This window comes from Mycteria americana, chromosome 4, assembly GCF_035582795.1.
Source record: "Mycteria americana isolate JAX WOST 10 ecotype Jacksonville Zoo and Gardens chromosome 4, USCA_MyAme_1.0, whole genome shotgun sequence".
Lineage (NCBI taxonomy): Eukaryota > Metazoa > Chordata > Aves > Ciconiiformes > Ciconiidae > Mycteria > Mycteria americana.
The window spans coordinates 30,685,512-30,700,566 of NC_134368.1; the positions used below are offsets into that span (position 1 = coordinate 30,685,512).

The 15,055-nt window shown below is 41.3% G+C and overlaps 1 protein-coding gene across 1 annotated transcript in view; it reads left to right on the forward strand.

Annotated features, from left to right (window-relative positions):
* Positions 1-1,410: 1,410 nt before the first annotated feature.
* Positions 1,411-15,055, forward strand: part of CWH43 (cell wall biogenesis 43 C-terminal homolog) — a 33,204-nt gene continuing 19,559 nt past the window's right edge. Inside the window, exons 1-7 of the mRNA XM_075499209.1 lie at positions 1,411-1,535; positions 2,525-2,716; positions 6,544-6,664; positions 6,803-6,957; positions 8,256-8,457; positions 9,457-9,545; positions 11,452-11,706. Of these exons, the coding sequence (XP_075355324.1) occupies positions 1,493-1,535; positions 2,525-2,716; positions 6,544-6,664; positions 6,803-6,957; positions 8,256-8,457; positions 9,457-9,545; positions 11,452-11,706 (1,057 nt within the window). The 5' untranslated portion in view covers positions 1,411-1,492. The remainder of the gene's footprint in view (positions 1,536-2,524; positions 2,717-6,543; positions 6,665-6,802; positions 6,958-8,255; positions 8,458-9,456; positions 9,546-11,451; positions 11,707-15,055) is intronic.

A 15,055-nucleotide genomic window follows, 5' to 3' on the forward strand; every position in this document is an offset into this window, starting at 1 on the left:
CCCCCCAAAATGTTTTGACAGAAATTTATTGCTAGTAATAGGTCACACTTAACAGGTGTCAGGGATTTATAATTTACTCCTATGGATTTGGAGTTTCACAGGCACAAGGGAAAGAAAATGTATATCGTAAGGTTTAAAATGGGATAGCAGTTTTAACACAAATGAGAAAATATAGCTGGCAGTTTCATAGGGTACTGTGTGAAGATTAACAAAACTTAAGACGACAACATATTCCAACAACAAAAGGGCTTTTTAGTTCTTAGTTACAAATTTACTTTTCATGCCAAAAATGAAATTCTAAAATTCAGATTTTGCTTATGTAATCCTTTTGTCAGAACTTGGCAGCTGTGATCATGGCTGGGTTCATATACCTCAGGGTTTCTTCTAAAATTAACAGTGGCTTAAGCCTCAACCCAGGAATCTCAGCAAACTAAATGCTTCTTTTGGTGCTTTTTGCAGACAGGATTGCTTAGCAGAAGCCCTTAGTCTGCTATGAAGCAAACCACATTTCATTAAGATGAGCACAGCACCAATCTGAACACCCTCCCCGCCCACCCCCCCCCCGACAGGTAATAACAGTTAATCAACCATATATTTATGCGACTATCAAGTGAGTCAGCTCCTCTTTATCCCATCAGCCTGTGAGACGACAAACCTTTGTTTCTGTTTTGTTACTTGCTGGTGTGACTATCCAGTGGACAAACGCTCCTTTGGTAATACAGCAGTGAAGGGGCGAGATCTACTCACCGTTCCTTCTCACAGGGCTGTGAAGAATGAACTCCGGCCATCCAGGCTGACCTCCATGAAAAATGCCTCGTTTAAGTTAACATGTCTTCACAGTCACCTCACACCGCGCCATCCTCTCTAGCTGCAGTGCCATCTCGACGCGGGCTTTGCCACCATGAGTACCTCTGTGACCGCACAGCCACTGGGTCTGTGGGGCTTTGCTGGAGCTCAGCCTGCTCCGCAGCCACCCCGCAGGCTCGGAGTCACTCCTCTCCCTCACCGGCCAGGGCGCTGGAATGGAAGAGAAACTCAGGCCGCAGGAGCCGGAGGCCTAAGGGAGCCGCCATTTCCATCAGCGATGGCGCGCGGGCCGAGAGCGGTGGGCTGTAACAGTGGCGGCCTGGAGACATTGCTTGTGCCCAGCCCTACCCTCCCAGACCGGCACCGCCCCACCGCCCCTAGCTGGCAGGTTTCCTCCCTGCCCCTTCTCGCGGCTGCGCAACCGCAGGGCCCGGGGCCGCACCGCCCCTGGCCCGGGGAACCGGCTCCCCCCTGCCGCCCCGTCACGGCCGGGGCCGCGCCGCGCGGAGCCGCCCGCGCTCCGCCAGGCGGCGCTGTGGCACCCGCTCCCTGGCGGCCGCGTGCCGTGCGGGCTCCGTGAGGCGGGACGGGCGGCGGCGCCGCGCCCTCCCGGGCACTCGCGACTCGGCTCCGGACGAGAGGGACGAAGCCCCCGGCGACCCGAGCCGGGCAGCGTCGCGGAGCGATGCTCCCCCTGTGGAAGGCCGTTCTCTCGGAGAGCTTCCTGGGTAGGTGGTGGTGGTGGTGCCGCTCGATGGGGCTGGGGGCAGGGGTCTGTGAGGGGCCGCGGTGCCCGGTGCGGGCCGGGGGAGAGGCGGCGGTTGCCGCCCCGCCAAGGAAGCGGTTAACGGCACCGGTCGGCCTCCTTCAGCCTCGCCTGGGAGCCCTGCGGCAGGGCAGCGCTGGGGTCTCTCTCGGGAGCGGCCGGCGCCCGTAGCGCCGTGGGGTTTACAGTCTGTGGGGAGGTGTTGCCCGTGAAAGGTGCTTCAAAATAAGCTCCTCCGCTGGAAATGAGTAAATACTGGTCACTGCCGAGTGTTCTTCTTTGGGTTCTTTTTTTCTTCTAGTGCTGGAATGCCTTTTGTCTCTTGGATCAGCCTGGGGCTTATTGCGTGCCCAGCTGAGTGTTTGTGCAGGTGTTTGTAGAGCCGGTACCGAGCTGTGCGGTGCTGCCCTGAGCGAGTCACGGCGTTGCAGGTGGTCACCAGACCCCAGTACCCACGGGACTGCGGGCTCAGGTGCTTGGTGCATCTCCTCCAAAACGTGTAGAAAATCGTAGCGCAGCGCTAGTGTGCCTAAATAAGGTGTCTTCAGGGGAGAGCAGCGCGTCGATTTACTAGAGTAATTCATTTAGCTACCAATGTGTCTTTGAGGAGCCCAGAGACTGTGGGTGGACTGCTTATTTAGCCAGCATTGTTCCCTCTGAACACTAATTCTTTCCTAGATTGAGCACTCCTTCACTGAGGATCAAAGTAGGAGCTACTGTCTGAGTGGGGGAAGAGCTGTTTTCTTCTCATTGTTCTATTTCCTGGGCAAATGTGTTTGTTTAGCTTGAAATAGCAAATATTTCTTCACAGAAAGTGGCTATTGTTACTTGAACTACTTTCAAATACACTTGATATTCTACATTTGGAAGTATGAAATGGTATATTTTTAAGTAATCTCCAGGAAACTATGCTGTTGCAAATATACGATTTTTTTTTTCTTTTTTTTTTAGGCTACATTTCTTGGTCTCTTTACCATGCACTGCCACCGATGATCTATTACTTCCCCCTTCAGACACTGGCACTCACGGGTCTAGAAGTTTTTGCTGTTGCCTTCTTTTCTCCAGTATTCTTGATAATTGGCCCTTTTTGGAGGTTGGCTAATAATAAGTACATCCTAGCCCTTCTGAGACTGGCTATGGTTGGTAAGTATACACCGTAGTGAGTTATAGATTCCATCTTGGTATCAAGGCATAAGAACAAACATTCCAAATTGCCTCAAAATTCAGATGACTTTGAAAAGAGACAGGAATAAGAAGTTCTTACTCTCCCAAACTGATGCTTTTCTTTTTCTCTCGAGCTTTTATATATGGTCAGAGGAATATTATTTGCATCCATTGTGTTGGTTTTTAGACCAGTACTGCATAACTAAAGACAAATCTCATTTCACTTTTATTTCTAGAAGCTTTTAAATTAGTACAAGTCGTGCCCAATAGGAAAAAAGTTTTTGATACTGCACAGAGATCGGCAGAGCTGGTGTCTTTTGTATAGAAGTTCCGTGCCTGTGACAATGGGTAGAGACGAGATGGTACAGAACAGCTTGGGGCTATTATAAAAGTAATTGTCTGTGAAATGTTCTTTATGGTACTTTCTGAAGCAGGTTATTTTTTGTTAATATGTTTTTTTTTTTTCTTTCTTAAATGTGTCTGTATGCCTGTAGCATATTGATGGGGTTATAGACTCATCCTGAGTGTGAGATGGCTCTCATATTGTCAGTTGCGCAGGAAGAAAGTTTGATCTTATATTCAAGACAAAACTGCCTCACTACCCATCCCACATGCTCCTCCATAAACCAAGACTTACTGGGATTCCCTCTTTGGTCTTCAGCTAACTGGTGCAAGTCTTAGCTTTTGTTGATTTTCTGAAAGTTTGTTGGGAGAAAGTTTGGCAGCTACAGCCACATTCAGAAGCAAGTTATTGCTAATGAGTTTGCAATACCTGGATGAACTCAGAGGAGAAAAAGGTCTCCATCCTGCGTACAGGGAAAGTGCTGCTGATATCTGGTGTCTTTCAGAAGCAGCAGTTTTTGGCTTCTGTTTCAGAAGCAGCAGTTCCTGGCTCCTCATTTACCAATGTAAGATGATAATCAGAGAATCACTTTCCATATAATTTTCTTCTTTAATGGTAGAAGACAGAACAGGATCATCTTATTTACTTTCACTGCATTACTTTATTTTTAGAAAGAATTCTTGTTCTTTATCTCTAAAAAGGTGTTAGAACTGAACACAGCTCATTGGTTTAATCAGTTTAAATGAAGTATACTTTTACCATGTTCTTTTCTCTTTCTGTTCTTTGTCGTATCCATCCTAATACTTTTTTGTTCTTTTTTAATAAGCTTTTCAGTGAGCAGAGTCTTCCACTTCAGCTTTCTGCAGCAGTACTCGGTGCATTACTTTCTACAAGATCTGCTAATTTAGAAACTAGTAATGAGTGTAAGCAGAGTGCAATTTCAAATTAGTGTGCTCAAGCAGAGCACAAATTTGCACTCAAAGCAGAGTGCAAATTCAGATATCACAGTAACACAAAATTTATTTAAGATTAGTCCTTCAGATCATCTTGCTAAGTTTACTAGTTCACTTTGCCAAAAGAGATGGAAATTGCTTAAATGTGTGTAATTTTTGTTCTGCTAAGTAAAGAACAGTGACAGGTCTATAATGGTGTGTAAAGTCTGTTGGTTTATGCCCATTTACTTCACCTGAATCACAAGCTCCTGAAGACTTTAACTACAAACAAAAAGGTAGCACCTTCAGTAGTAATCTGGGGAAAGGATGTGTTAATGGACGTGGTCACAGAAGGACTCCAGAGCATGGGGAGACTGAAACTGTATGCATCCTGACTTTTGGGCTAACCTGAGCATTGCTGTATGCAGGTATGACCTCTCGTTCCTGCCTGAACAGGAAATGTTCCCACAGTGACAATATCCCTCTGCTGTTTCCAGCTCCCAAACACTTCTAATATTGTCCACCTCTTGGCAAGTCTACACCATATTCTCTCCCAGCTCTACTGTACTTACTCTGTATTCTTCTTACCTGTTGCCCTACAGTGAGCATTAGCATTTGGGGAAGATGTAAGAGCATGTTCCTCACCCTCTTTGTCTCCAGCAAGGAGTTTAGCAGCGAATGGTAACTCTCACTCTTTACTTGCCTCCCTACTGCAGGTTCTCAAGTTATCCAGATGCCCTTACACAGGCAGGACTGGGCTTTAGGACTTTCCACTCACTTGGTTCTCATCACTTCATTCTGTCTTTTAAATTATTTCTGTCATATCATACTGTGCTGCTGTTTCTCCTGTTCCTCAATTCTTCCTGCTTTCTTTCCTTCTTCATATTTAGACACTTCTTCCTTCTTTCTCTTTTTGATCTTTTTCCCTTCTCAGAAAGGCCATGGCCTTCCTCTGGAGCTTGTTGAACAAAATCAGGCAGAACAGTCTACCCCATGCATACTCTACCCCATTCCGCTAGAAATAGTCAGTCTTCAATTTCACAATCAAAAAATCTGGAAATTCTTCATGCTTAGCTAAATCCAGAATATTTAGGGGGTTGGAGTTTTTTTTGTTTTGATGGAAAAGGCTCTTCCCTTATTCGTCATTATCTTTCTTTTTGCCTTTTCAGGAAGCTTTATTTTCTCTGAAACTTTTGTTTTAATTTCTGTATCCTTTCATACTACTTGATTTTGTGTTCTATTAAAAAAAAAAACAAAAACAAAATAGCAACGAACTACCCCTGTGGTAGTGTCCATTTGAATCTGTCTCTTCAGACAACACACAGTAAATTGGCGTGTTTGGATAGATATATTTACATTTTGGGTGTACTTGCTCAGCAACAAAAGGTGTGTCTACTCTAAGTAGGCAAAACAAGTGATGAAAGATTTGAAGAGGCAGAGTGACGGATTTCAGCACAATTTAGTGATAGAAATCTGCGTGCATTGTACATGCAATCTCTGCTAAAGTCCATATAAGTAAATCTTTACCCCACATGGATTTAATTTTGCCATCTTTGCTCTAAGCTTTGCATCTTTTACTCTGAGCAGAATGAGCAAATAGGTGGTTGGAAGATTCCTAGCATGCATTGCCAGAATCAGCAGCTCCATTTCTGGCATTCCTTGCTTAACATCTCTTCAAGTTTGACTCATACTCACTTAGCAAATGGCTGGTAGCGAAACGATGTTGCTTCTCCTGCTGTTTGTCACTGGTCCTGGGCTAGAATTTGCCACGCTGACTGAAGAAGTCACGAGAATGTGTGTGACCCATAGTCACTTCAATTGGAAACCTGCTAGCAGAGTTTAAAACTGCTGATAAAGGTGGGGTCACTGTGCCCTGGAAAATGGTGGAGATGCATGTGCACGGCCTCTTTCAGTGACTAGGGGAGTGACAGTTTCCAGTAACAAGATGACACAGGCTGCTAATGACCACTCTGAGACCAGATACTGGGCCAGAGAAAGCCTTGTTCACACCTGCTAAGGCAATTGCCTACTAATCCTTGTGCAATGTATGGTGACTGGTCCGAAAGGAGCACTTACTTTTATGGCTTTTGAGTTATTTAAGTGCAGTGTGGCAAAAGCCATCCTTTTCAGAAAGGAGTAGTCACCATACATAAAATTTTATGGCTTTTGAGTTAAGTAACTGCACTGTTCAGGAATACCTGTATGCTTAGATATTTTATACGTATATCCTATTTATGGAATCGATGACCGTAAGTACTTAAATTAAGGCAATCATTGCAATCTTGGATAATTGCTTCGTGTTGTTTTTTTTTTCCTGAAAATGGTAACTGCTATAATGTCATATATACCCAGTTTCTATCCATACCTACATTTCTTTGGTTTGTTTAAAAAGGTGTAGTGTCATGTGTTTTCAGATGAATGGTGTAGCCATCCAAATTACAGACAAGATTGCACTAATGTACAGGAAATCCTTATTACCTGATCTCTATTGCCCATTAAAGCAACCTCTGTATGTGTGTGTTTGTTTGTAGGAAGCTTAGCATCATACCAGGCACCAAATGCTTCAATTAGACTATTCATCTTGGCTGCAGGTGTTTCCTCCTCATTGCTGGTTCAAACAGTAACATGGTGGTCAGGAAACAGTTTACAAAGGTATTTTCTTATACTGATAGGACTGTAACTGATATTTCTTTATATTAAAAGGTGTTTTCTTTTTTTTCCCTGAGAAGTTAAGATTTGTTTATTTTTTTTCCTCAAATGCATCACTATTTCAAAAACTGATTCTTACAGGTTCATCAGGATATGGGGCTTCATGCTAGGCAAGATAATGCTCCTTGTTCTTCGCATCTGGTATACCTCACTAAACCCAGTCTGGAGCTCACAAGCTGCCAATACTGTCATACTGACAATTGGTTTTATAGCAGCAGTGGAGCAAATTTATTCAGGTAAGCATACTACAGCAAAAATGGCAGTTATGAAAACATCCTAAGGTATACCTGTCTATGTGTCACTGGGTTTTGATTGTTTTTTTTTTCCCAGTATAGTCTGTTTTTAGACCTGATGCATGAGCATTGCAGACTTTAGAAACCATGGGGTATTTCCATCTGCCCATAACGTGGCAGAATCAATACCATAATTCATACAAGCTGTAGTAAGTTGGTGTTGGAACTGCCAACTAATTGCAGTATCAATAATGTGACAGTAACACAAACAAAGGCATAACCTGGACCAATAAAACCAGAATGGGTTATCCTCATTCCAACATGAAACATCTGTGGTATTTCTGTTATTTTCTTAACTCAGACTACTCTCTGAGTTTCTCTGCCAGTGCATATCCTTTGACAGAGAAAGGGAGACAGGACAAAGCTGATGTGGAAAAATAAACAGAAAGAATTGGAAGAGTGGACAAGTTGTCCTGGTCAAAATTTGCCTGAGTTCTTGGAGCGCCTGGACAGAGTACACAGCAGTGGGGGCTGGCATAGGCTAAGCACACTTGAAAACTGTGAAGGTAGTATTGCCAAGGAAGACAGCGAGGTTGGGTTGGTTAGTTAAGGCAGCTCAAATTAAATCCTCAGAAGTTCCTTCCTTCTCAGTATAACCTGAATGAATTAACTGAAAGATAAGACCTTATCTATGTGTAAGTGAATATAAATTGGCATTGTGCGTATTGTTCGTAGACTTGCATTACATAAGATAAATTAAGCTTGAGCTTTCATCATAATTTAGAAAGGGAATCTACAGCAGGAGATTAGGAAGGTGACAAAGCAATATGTCTATGCAATTAAAGGTGCTGCTTCCTCCTTAGGCGAGAGAGGATGTAAAGTGCACGGAAAAAGGAGAAGGAAGGGAATTTATTTCTGGCTTCTTTGAAAGTGTCGGGTTTTGTTCTTATTGGAGTTTAGAGTTTCAGAGAACAGAATCCTCTGAACAAATTCTAATAACTTTTCTGCTGATTTTCAAAGCCAACTTAATTATTTAAATTCCAGTAGTACGAAGAAGAATCGTATGGGCAGGTTGCCATTTTTGTACCCTTAAGGTAAGTGGCTTTTCCTGACAGACCTAGGAATGTTATTAGAGATTTTTTGTCTTACCAATTTCCACAAATGATCAGATAAGTTATCTTTTGTGTCTGAGCCAGTAATTTATTCTGGTAATTTTGTGATCTTGGCTATTTCTTTTTCTCAGTAACCCTTTCTAATAGGATTTCACAGTTTCCTCAGCTATATTTCTGTTCTTATTCTAGGTGGAGGCAAGAGGAAACAAGAAGCAAACAGAACTGGTAATGCAGTTAGAGAGACTGTTTCCCACTCTCATTGGCTTTTGTCAGGGATTGCTTTTGGCAGCCTCATGTTCCTCACCCTGTGGATATTTGGGGAGGTCTCACTAATTTCTAGATGGGCAGTAAGTGGACATCCACATACAGGTCCAGATCCTAATCCATATGGGTAAGTGTTTTTTTATTAGTAGTATTTAAACAAAACTAATCAAAAGCCAGTGCCGTAGTGGGTGACAAATTGAAACTCAACCAGATGATGGTATAAGAACTTACATAGAATAAAGCGAGTACAAGGTACTTCACACAGATGATTTGTGGATTCATTCTTGTTTTCAGATACCTCTGAGCATTGTGTCTATACCAATAAATCTTAAATTTTTTTAATATAGAATGATTTTTATTTCAGCAATAAAAAACTTGATTTGCCATATTGAAAAACAATTTTTAAATTAGGACTGAGGTTCAAGGACTTATGAATGAAGTGCATCTATAATATGCAGTAAATGAATCCAGCAGTTGACTTCAGAGAGGAGATGGTAGGAAGTAGTGTATATCAGAGATGCATGCAGATAAAAGAAGTAAACTATGTGCAGTATTAAAAGATATGCTTCTGTAGAAGTTTTGGTTAGTAAGAATGTAGTCTTAATGCTGTGTGTTGATCACCTGGCTTCCAAAATCTAGAAAGAGACCAGATTAGTTATTCTGAGTCAACTATGTGTAGTGGCAGGTGAGGTAGTTAATAATTTGCAATTAGTATACACAAGAGCTACCCAAGACTCATAGCCATGTTAGATGCTGTAGGATCCCGTATTTGACGTGAAGAAAATACTTCTGTTTGTGGTGGATTCCTCCTTCTTATTTTCTGAGTTCTTTTTGCCTTTTGTAGCCAGTACTTCAGTGGAGTGCTGCTGCTGCTGAACATAGCTCGCTTATGCATTATGATAAACTGCTATTATTTTCAACTATATGGTTTTTTTATGTCCAGTAAAGGGAAAAAAATATAGCAGGGTGTGAGATAAAGGTATTTTGTGGTCAAATTGAGCTCTGTTTAAAATAAAAGGATTATAAAATATTACCAAGCATCCTTGTCTGTATGTCTAGAAGTTTCTTTCTCAATGCCAGGTGTTTATATTAATGTGTGATTTCTTTTTCCTTATTGTTGTATCAGAGGTACAGTTCTGTTGGGCCTGGCTCATGGACTGATGCTTTCATTTTGGAGCTGGTCTTCTGTCACCAGTTTTGCCTGGTTTCTTGTAGGTAGGTGCAAATCCTGAGCAGAATTTTTGTTTCTATTACCTTATTCCCTTTACTCCAGCCCTCTGACCCTACACCACATCTCAGAAAAGTCAATTGCAATTCAAAGCGTCTTTTTGTCTGTCACTGACTGTAGTATACACATCTGACCAGTTGATTAAGGGTTAAAGGCCAAATCTCCAGGCCATTGCAGTGGTGTTCTCTTCAGAAGCCCCTAGTTGAGGTTCCATTCCCATGAGTAGCATCTCGGTTCTCATCATCTGCATTCTGTAAGGCTACATCTAGGGTTATGATGTTGAGATGACGCAAGCCTCTCCATTCTGCAGGAGGCACAATAACTTGTAATTTAATCAGCAGTTCACCTGGAGGCAAGCTTGCCTTCTGTCTCCTTAGTTGCCAAGATTTCCAGGCAGTAAAATAGTATGAACATCAAAGCAGTTCTGCTGGAGCAATATATCTGTGAATCAGCCTGCATACTGGTCATACTGCATACATATCGGTCTTGGGTGGTGGGAAGAGGGATTCAAGTGCTGGATCTGGACATCCATTTTCAGGAGGATGGTGTAGCTATGCTGTGGAGCAAGCTATGCATGGAGCAAGTAGGAGGAGACAGAAATAATTCTGCTCTTGAACTGTGGAGAGGTGTGTTTTCCATGCCTTCTCACCATGGATGGATGGATGCAGCTTGGTTTAATTTGTAGGCCCATCTGTGTGAAATTTAGTGGTATAAATGTTGTTTAATAAAAACATAAATCTGCTTCTTTTTTGGCCTTAGCTAATTGTTTGTAGATGTTTATACCAAGAAGACAAAGCAGTACTTCCTACAAATGTTTAATAATAAATTGGGACATCAAAATACAGAGACCAAAGGAAATGATGAGTTATGTTTTGCATTTTTCTTATTCACCTTCTCTTTTGGAGCACTTAAGAGCCAACACTTTCAAGTAATTTTCCACAACCTTGAAGACAAGAAATTTAATGCAAACTGAGTTTCTCCTAGTCAGGAACCAAAATATAATACCAGATATCAGGAAAGTCACAATACAGGCACAAGAGTTGGCAATGCTTAAACCATCAGTTGCCCAAATAATTTACCTTTTTGTGCAGGTGTTAGTTTTAAGAACTGTGTGTGCAGATTGTAATGTGAGTATGAGCATTTGATTTTTCATGTATGCACGTTGCTATTTTAAAACAAGTACAGAATGGTTCTTTAGCTGATTCAAGCATTGTATTCTAAAATGCTCAGAACCTTGATGCATGAGAGTAAAATATTAAAAATGTTTCTATACATTTTCTATCATGATGTGAAAGTTAGTAAACATTTTCGTACCTACAATAAAGTTTTTAAATGAAGTCGTCCTGTTATAGAGAGTTTCTGTGGTTGTTAATGTTCTGTTTGGGGTCAAATCCCATCACAGTCAAAGACAGTGTGGTAAATCGAGGATCTTGCAGTTAGTAAAGATTAGTAGTTGTTTTCTTGCCCATCATATGGTTATTATGGTTATTTCTTGCCCATCACATTAACCTATTTGATTCTTTCTATATCATGTTAAAGGAGGTTAATAACAGGCAGACCTGTTAATCTCTGAAAAGCTGCATCATCCCTCTGTTGTGCTGAGAGAGCTCTGTGTAAGAAAAATGGTTCAATTTTGGCTCTTGATTTCTCTGCTGTCTTTTTGCTGCACTGTTTTCAGCTGAATAGGCAATCCTTAAGAGAATGAGATATTGGGAAAAGTAAGAGGCTGTCTTTGGCTATTGGGAATAACTGTCCTCCTAGTGATGTGGTTCTCATGGCTACAAAGCATGGTTATATTTCCCAGACTCTCTTTTTTTCCTAGACAGATTGTGATAAGGTGGCAGATAATATACATGACTGTGACTTACTCTATTCTTTTCTGTCCCTTCACAGGTTTAGCATCTTCGGCTGGTCTCCTTTATTTACACACCTGGAGTGCTGCTGTTGCAGGCAACATTCTTGCTGTCTTTACTATGTGTGTGTGGCCTCAACTGGCTGGATGCTTTATTAGCTGTCTGCATCCTGGGAAAGCCATGAGTACAGCCATGTTTGCCTATGTTCTTGAATTATTCTTCTGTGTATGGTGTACAGCTTATAAATTTGTACCTGGAGGAATTTATGCTAGAGAAAGCTCCCATCTTCTTTTAGGTACATTTATGACTATGAACAAATACAAATATGCTTGCTTTAGCCTCAACCAGATGTTTAAATGTATTTAGTGTATAAATAGTCTTTCCAAATGCTCAGCTTCTATTTGATTTACTATGGTAAGAGTTTCTAGGAGGAAATTAGTGAGACGTGCAAAAAATAATCTGCTTGTTTCTTTACTGTTAGAAGTAGTTTAAAATGTGGGCAGAAAATGGAATTCAGTTGAGGGAAAATGACAAAGTGGAAAAAAAAGTCTGATAACTCAGTACACAACTGAGGAAGAGATCTGTTAATCAGTCAGCCAAAAAATATGGCTGCAATCCAGGGTGTGAATGCACCTGTATGCTAGCTACCTAAGATAGCAGTATGATACCTCAGGTAACAATGTAGTTTCTGGAAACTCAGGGGTTTATGAAGGCTTGTTACTGTGACTGTAACATAATTCAGTGCCTTATTTAGCCTGGCTCTGAGGAGCAAAGTGCAGCATCCTGCTGATCTAGCTAGTCTGCATCTGAGACCTGAGCTTCATTTCCATGTGGCTCTACCTTATGCTTTGTGGACACAACAGCATGTTTGGTGGAATGTCGATAAGCCTGCAGTGTCAGAAACATGCAAACAGGAGAGGAAGAAAAGAAATTGTCAGGTATTTGCCAGTGAGGAAGAACTGAGGTGAGCAAATATAAAGGTTTTAGCAAAATGATCCCTTGATAAAATTGGGAAGGTGGAAATGAAACCAACCCTTTCTAGTTTTGTCTCCAGAATTATTTTCTTAATAGGTACTAATGTGTTTCAGTAGCATGTTTCATCACTTATATTGCCAAACGTAGTCTTCGGCTAAGTGCGTGGCACATTTTAAAATGTGACATGTTATCCTATATTTTGTTTGGAAAGGATTAATGAATGCTGTGGTTGACTTGTTGATCCCATGGTTTTAGATTTCGTAAATGTCTTTGCAGCCACTTTCCGTCACTCCAGTTTTTTAGTCTCCATATGCGTTTCATATATTACAGCAATCACATGCAAGGTTTCAGTTTGTTATGTTTTGAGCAGAGTTCCATTACATTTATTGCAGTTTTCTTTGTCCCGAAAGCACTCTGGGGGTCTGTAGAAACAGTTATTTCAGTTAATTTAATTTTATTTTTTGAAGTTATATGAAGAAAGCATGTGGTAGAGGAGTGTCAAATGCTTTCTTGAGTAATGCCTTGACAAAAGAAAAGCTGTTATATAAAATCCTTCTCTGTCACTTCCTTTGAAAGACACACTTGTGATTAATTCACCTGGCATGATCACTGGATGGTAACACAGAGATGGCACTAACTTTCTCTTTGGTAAAAAGAAAACTGTGAACTGAAGCCGTCTCAACTGATGGTGCTACATGAGTTTATATTCTGTCTGAGAATCCAGTTTCTGTCTTTTTGATGCCATCTCATTGCTTATGAAAGATTTGCAAATTATACAATGAGATTGTGTATTTGTTGCTGCACTTCTTCCCTTACAGCTTGGCTTTCTGGCAAACTGCTTGTTTTCTTCTGGTTTCTTTCAGGTGCAAGTGCTATTTCTTGCTTTCTCCTCCTGTCCAATATCCTGCCTTTCTCTTGCTGCGGTTTGGGTAGGGAACTGCACCAGGAAAAGTGACAATGAAAGTAAGATCGTTATATTCAAAAATTCTGTGCTGCTTCACTGTGATGTAACGTAATGCTGAGGGGTTGGATCCCTGGTCTTCCATCAACTTTAATGGCTTTGAATCAGTCTCCCTTTGAGAAAGGTTTTGTGTGTGCCCCCTTCTTCATTGCTATAGACCCAGCTTCCTAGTTTGCAAACTTTCACTACAACTAATGTAACAACTAAGGGCAATAAGAAAATACTGAGTAATGGTTATTTCATCTTCAGCTATAACTCTGCAATAAAACATGACTTCTGAGGTTGATTAACTAAGCCACAAAGATATTGAGGACATATACCTCCTCCAGCAGAGCTCTTATGCAATTCATTGTGCTCCCATGTTTTCTTTGCAGGTACTTTGGTCCTTTAGGTCGTAAGGGAAGGGAGAAGAGCTTGTACTATTAGTCTGAACTACCTATTGAAAAGAAAAGATACCATCGCAGTACATTGCAACAGTTAGTGCACTGAAGTCGCTTACTAGCTTTTATAACGCATCTATAGGTGTGCTTAGTTGTCTATTATTATAAAGCACAGCTGCTTCTGTTGGCTTTGGAGCACAAGAATGCAAGGTGCTGCCAATGTTAAAATGGCCTCCCAACCTGCTGCATTCTGCTTACACTGTTTTGGAACAAACTGTTGAGCAATTGCTTTTGTAGTTCCTATATAAAAATGTGTTACTTGTATCTTGGTGACAGAGCAGTTCAATTGCAAAGATAAGACATGTACAATCAACAATGTATTTTTTTCATCAAGCTGTTATTTTAAGGTTCTGTAATATGTCGGTGTAACTTAATTGCTCTTGTCCAGGTTAATTCCAGTAAACTTTGAAAGCACTGGGCTGAGCTGAGAGTTGTAGCTGTCAATAGGGGCCTGGAAGCATTTTAGCATAATTTATCTACCATGTGCTAGCCTTTTTGACGTAATACCCTGAAACTCTACTGCAAATCAATCTTTGCTTGAGAGTGCTGGCTAAGTGTGCTTGAGGTTCTGTGGAAGTTGGTGTTAGGATACACAAAGGTGGGGAGGTCTGCTGAAAGATTCGCTACTTTGCCCCAGATCAAAGGATTAAAATATTCTTGTTTTTATTGTTCTCCCAATTGGTACATGAATGGAGGAAGGGAAAACATGGCTTTAAACCAATATTTCACTAACAGAAGAAACCTAATAAAATGTGCAGTAGTAGGACCCAGTAGTACCAGCAAAATTAAAATATCTCTGCGTTTCCATAGTGAATAATGAGACAGGTTCTGAGGATTGCTCGGTTAGCACCCCATGCCTGATGCTGGGGACCACAAAGTTATCTGGTAATATCATGATCCTCAGGCTGTTGGGTTGCAAGGGAGGAGCAAGAACAGCTGTAAGTTGCATTAGTGTCAGTAGCCCACCTTGAGCTCAGCTTGAAAGACCCAAAGGTGGACTGTATTTTGGAGCTCACCGTAGTCCAGAGTAGAGTTCATAATGTGAAGGGGTCTTAGGCTAGATGCTTTTAGTATTAGGTCTGCTCTTCAGTCATCAGCACAAAGCAGGCTTAATAAGGCTGTTTCAGGTGTATTAAATCTTAGCAGAAGCTTATTTGGAAAACAAAATATATAATTTTTGAACGTCATTATTTTTGTGTGCAACAGGTTCAGTGGCATTTTAAATAATCTTTTAGCTTTGACTTCTTATTGCAACTACTATTTTGAAA